The sequence below is a fragment of the Zingiber officinale genome, chromosome 1B, assembly GCF_018446385.1.
Source record: "Zingiber officinale cultivar Zhangliang chromosome 1B, Zo_v1.1, whole genome shotgun sequence".
Lineage (NCBI taxonomy): Eukaryota > Viridiplantae > Streptophyta > Magnoliopsida > Zingiberales > Zingiberaceae > Zingiber > Zingiber officinale.
In genome coordinates, this window is record NC_055986.1 from 11699377 (window position 1) to 11704127 (window position 4751).

The 4751-nt window shown below is 50.8% G+C and overlaps 1 protein-coding gene across 1 annotated transcript; it reads left to right on the forward strand.

Moving 5' to 3' along the window:
- Window positions 1–498: 498 nt before the first annotated feature.
- Window positions 499–3101, forward strand: LOC122050787. The gene is made up of 3 exons (XM_042611667.1): window positions 499–850; window positions 1016–1455; window positions 1726–3101. The coding sequence occupies exons 1-3, from the start codon at window positions 755–757 to the stop codon at window positions 2846–2848; spliced, it is 1659 nt and encodes a 552-aa protein (XP_042467601.1). The 5' UTR covers window positions 499–754; the 3' UTR covers window positions 2849–3101.
- Window positions 3102–4751: the final 1650 nt, after the last annotated feature.

Below are 4751 nucleotides of genomic sequence, written 5' to 3' on the forward strand. Positions count from 1 at the left end.
AAGTGAGTATGCATACGTGTAAATGGAAAGCATACGAGGGGCCAGAATACAAAGACGCTAACAAAAATAGAAAATAATACAGACAGAGAGAGAGAGAGAGAGAGAGAGAGAGAAAAGTGGCAGCAGGAATCTTGTGGATTGAGCCACGTTCCTTAAATACGCTCCTACATAAGCATTTATTTTCTACAGGAAAGCTTTCCCCTCTGGTTCAATTCTGTTACCTGCCTCGTGACTGGCCCCAGAACGGGACCCACTACGGCAGGCCGAGCGGACCCATCCACACTGCCCCACTCATTACGCCGCGCCGGTTCGATTTTGTGCCGTACGTCAGAATTGGACCAACGGCCAGGATCGGCAGTTAGCGCGGTAGTTTTGGGTACAATATGGGGACGGCAAGGAGGGGAAAGTGTTAGTTGCTCCGCCCAGGTCGCGGTCTGGTCACCGGTTTTAACCCCTTCTTTTGCCTTTTTTTCGGGAGTCGGACCCGTGAAGGGTGCGATTACCGCATACCTTCCATTTTTTTAATGGGATTTCCTTCCACTATAGTGGAGAAGAAAGGGTGAGAGCATCTTTGCCAGCGAGGAAATTGAAGGATCGAAGCTTTCACTGAAAGGGAAAGGATGAGCAGTCAAAGCTGCGATTTTTTCCCCGCCTCGCCCTTCCTCGCGTTTAAATCTCCATCTGTTGGCTCTGAGCTCGACCGCATAGCATCCCGAGTACTCCTGGCTCAGAGCAGGGAAAGTCGAGACCTTTGATGGGGAGGAAGAGGTGGGAAGGTGCTGCTGCAATGGCAGCCAGCTCACCTCCTCTCGCCTCGGAGAAGAAGCCATGGTGGCTGAGTAACAAGAAGGTGGGTTTCGATCTTGTCCCGTTTCTCTCCGAAGTTCCGTACTACCACCTTTCATGGCGGACTTTCCGGTGTTCTTCGTGTTCATCGGACCTTGATGGAATTTTCCCCTGTTTTACAGCGAAATGTGTATCAAAATCTGATCTTTTGTCTTGTCCCTGCGGTTAGGTGGTCGACAAGTACCTGAGGGAAGCCCGGTCTCTCATCGCAACGCAAGAGCAGTCCAACGTAGTCTCCGCGGTAGGCCTCCTCGACGCCGCCCTCGCCCTTTCCCCGCGCATGGAGGCCGCGCTCGAGCTCAAGGCCCGCTCCCTCCTCTTCCTCCGTCGCTTCCGCGAGGTGGCCGACATGCTGCAGGACTACATACCCAGCTACAAGGCCGACGACCGATCAGGGGATGGCGATTCCACCTCTTCCTCCCTCGGCGCCGCCGGCGACCACTCCATGGCTTCCTCCGCGCCGCTGACCAGGGAGCGCGCCAATCTCCTATCCCCTGGCCGAGAGAGGTCCGACGGCGACCACTCGTTCCGATGCTTCTCCGTTTCCGACCTCAAGCGCCGTGTGCTGGCAGGCATGTCCAAGAGCTCTGACAGGGAAGGCCAGTGGAGGTACGTTCCCATCCCATCTCCAAGTACCTCACATTGATTAAAGCGAAGAAACTCAAAATGGATACGATAAATCGGTGGAAACATTATTAAATTATAGATAATTCATCCATAATCGATCCAAAGGTCAACAACAATCAATACAATTTGGTTCTTCAACTCGGAGATGAAGACTCTGTCTCTATGCTTTTTTGAAATTCAAGTTTTACTTTCCTGAACCGGCCTGTTCGCTGACTTTTCTTGTCTCGCCGCTTGTGTTCCCCTCTCCGTCAGGTATTTGGTGCTCGGACAGGCTTGTTGCCACCTTGGGATGATGGAGAACGCGATGGTTCTCCTCCAAACAGGCCGCCGTCTCGCCTCCGCCGCTTTCCGGCGAGAGTCCGTGTGCTGGTCGGACGATAGCTTCGGCGGCGTCGCGGTTACTGCTCTGCCGCCGTCGGAGATGGAGTCCGCCTCCTTGCTCCTCTCTCACATCAAACTGATCCTCCGGCGCCGCGCCGCCGCCGTTGCAGCGCTGGACGCCGGTCTCCCCGCTGAGGCCATCCGCCACTTCACCAAGGTTCTGGACAGCCGCCGGGGCCTCCCTGGAAGCTTCGCAGCCGGTTGCCTCATCGGCCGCGCTGCGGCTCACAAGGCCGCTGGTCGTCTCGCGGACGCCATTGCTGATTGCAACCTCGCGCTCGCCCTCGATCCTTCTTCCATCTCGGCACTCCGCGCCCGCGCTGACCTCTTCGAGGCAGTGCGCGCGCTCACGGACTGCCTTCATGATCTCGAGCACTTGAAGCTCCTCCACGAAGCCATCATCCGCGACCGAAAGCTTCCCGGTCCCCGGTGGAGGCCGCACCACGACGTCCGCTACCGTGACATCCCCGCGAATCTCCCTGCGCTCACCGCGCGGATTCAGCATCTCCGCGGACGCATCGCTGCCGGGGAGGCCAACAACGTGGATTACCACACGCTGCTAGGTGTTCGACGTGGGTGTACGCGCACCGAATTAGGCCGCGCGCACCTGCTGCTGACGCTGAAGCACAAGCCAGAGAAGGCCGTGGCATTTGTCGAGCGGTTAGAGTTCGCAGACGACCACCGGGACTTCGACTCAATCCGCGACCAAGCGAGGATGTCCGCGTCGATTCTCTATCGCATGCTACAAAAGGGGTACGCCAGCGTCATGACAGCGGTGGTGGCGGAGGAAGTGACGGAGAAACAGAGGGCCAAGGAGGCTGCGGCCGCCACCGCCGCCGCTGCAATTCAAGTGTCGGCGGCGATGACGGCAGAGAAACCGAAGGCAGAGAAGGCGTCGGTATTTCAAGGTGTGTTCTGCCGCGACATGGCCGTGGTGGGCAGCATGCTGTCGCACAGGTCGATTCCAGTGAAGTACGAAGCATTGAGTTGCTAATAAATCGGATGGCGATCGGAATTCGTTAATTCTGTTCCTATATTATATATGAATGTACAGTCCGGGTTTGGGGGAATCGAGCGAGGCACGGACGTGAAATTTTGTCCTGCTATGCAATTCTGAATTACTACATTTGTTCTTTGATATCCAAATTTCTCTCTTTCCCTCTTCGATCCTCTGCTTTCTCATGTATAATATGCCCTATTTGTCAGTGACTACTGCAAGTAATATAATCCCTGTTCCAGTTCCTCAATTGAGACTTCACATTGGATTCACCTTCCTGTTTACGGTTATTATATCGACGTACGTGTTACATCGATTTCCTTGAAACTAATGGGCCAAAATGGTTGGAATTGTCAAGGACATCCACGAGGTTCCCACACTGCTTCAGAGCCAGGCTTTATTTCAGCGCCCAGAACCAGCATCTGATGCCTGCGCTGCCGCAGCGGCAGCCGCTGCCCCTGACACAGTGAGCATCATTTCTTGTCCTTCTGGCCGCCACCGCCACCGCCCTAGTGCTCTGCTCAGAACTGTGCCAACTGTTTTTTGTTTCATCAGCGGAGTCCGCTGCTGAGCATGAATCCATGAAGCGTCAGTACACGAATATGACGACACATCCAAATCCAGTAGATGATGTTACAATACATAGAATCTTAGTTAGTATATGATGTTAGCCGTAGCAGGTGATTAATAATGACGCATGGATGCATCCAAATCCAGTGTTGACACCATCTCGGAACATAATTTGAATCGAGCTAGCTGTACTCATCACGATTCATCACTTGCGGACACACACAGCTCTGCCGACGATCGACGTGCGGGCCACATGCCCATTTCACTCTTCTCCAAGCTAAGCTCACCATTAAAAGTCATGGAGATACAATACAATGAAGGATTTGATAGCTTTAATTGGCATAAGTCATCGAAGAAGAAGGCGAGTGGAAGATTTGATGGGTGGTAAACAAAGGTTTGGTTCAGTGATGGCATTCCCCGTGAGGATGAAAGAGGAAGGTGTAGGCTTTAAATGAAAAAGGAGAGAAGGTAGACGCATACGCACGCCATCTGCTGCTTTCTTTCACGGACTCGCGCTCATCTTTGCTCATCAATTATTGTCCAAAGTTACTCAGACAATGAGATTATAGTGCTCGATCTCCAGCATTAATCCTTCCTCCGTGAAAGAAAGATAAGAAATCATTGTGTAGAAATTAACTACAAAGAAAAAGAGTAGTCATCTTTATTTGTATGAATCAAAAGATAAAGAGTACAAGGTCTTATATAGTTAATTATAAGAAAAAGTCTAAAGAAAAAAATTTAAACAAACCCTAAATTGAAAAGATAAAATACTAAATTGCCCTCAAGACTATAAACAAATAATTCTAATAAATTATATAATCTAACATCCCCCCTCAAACTCACGATGCTCAAACTCACGATGCTATAGCCAGAAGTATTGAGAGTTTGTCATATAAAAATCGGAAGCGTGAAGCGGAGTAAGCCTTGGTAAACATATCAGCTATCTGTAGTGAGGAAGAAACAAAAGGTAGTGTGATATGTATTGCGCGCAATCTGAATGACACTCTGATTATCACAATGAAGAGCAGTAGACTTTTGAAGAAAAACTCCCATATCTGCAAGCAACCAACGTAGCCAAACAATATCACAAGTGGCGGTAGTCATGGCACGATACTCAGCTTCTGTAGAGAATCTAGAAATAACATCTTGCTTCTTACTCTTCCAAGAGATAAGAGAATCTCCAAGAAAAATACAGAAGCTGGTGGTCGACTTACGATCCGTAAGATCACCTGCCCAATCAGCATCAGAATATGCACAAAGTTCTAACGAGGAAGTAGAAGGGAATAAAAGACTCTGAAACTGAGTTCCCCGAAGATACCGAAGAATGCGA

Coding starts and splice junctions, on each gene's coding strand:
- LOC122050787 (XM_042611667.1), top strand. CDS start 755: ATGGGGAGGAAGAGGTGGGAAGGTGCTGCTGCAATGGCAGCCAGCTCA. Junction 851..1,015: donor GGTGGCTGAGTAACAAGAAG/GTGGGTTTCGAT, acceptor CCCTGCGGTTAG/GTGGTCGACAAGTACCTGAG. Junction 1,456..1,725: donor GACAGGGAAGGCCAGTGGAG/GTACGTTCCCAT, acceptor CCTCTCCGTCAG/GTATTTGGTGCTCGGACAGG.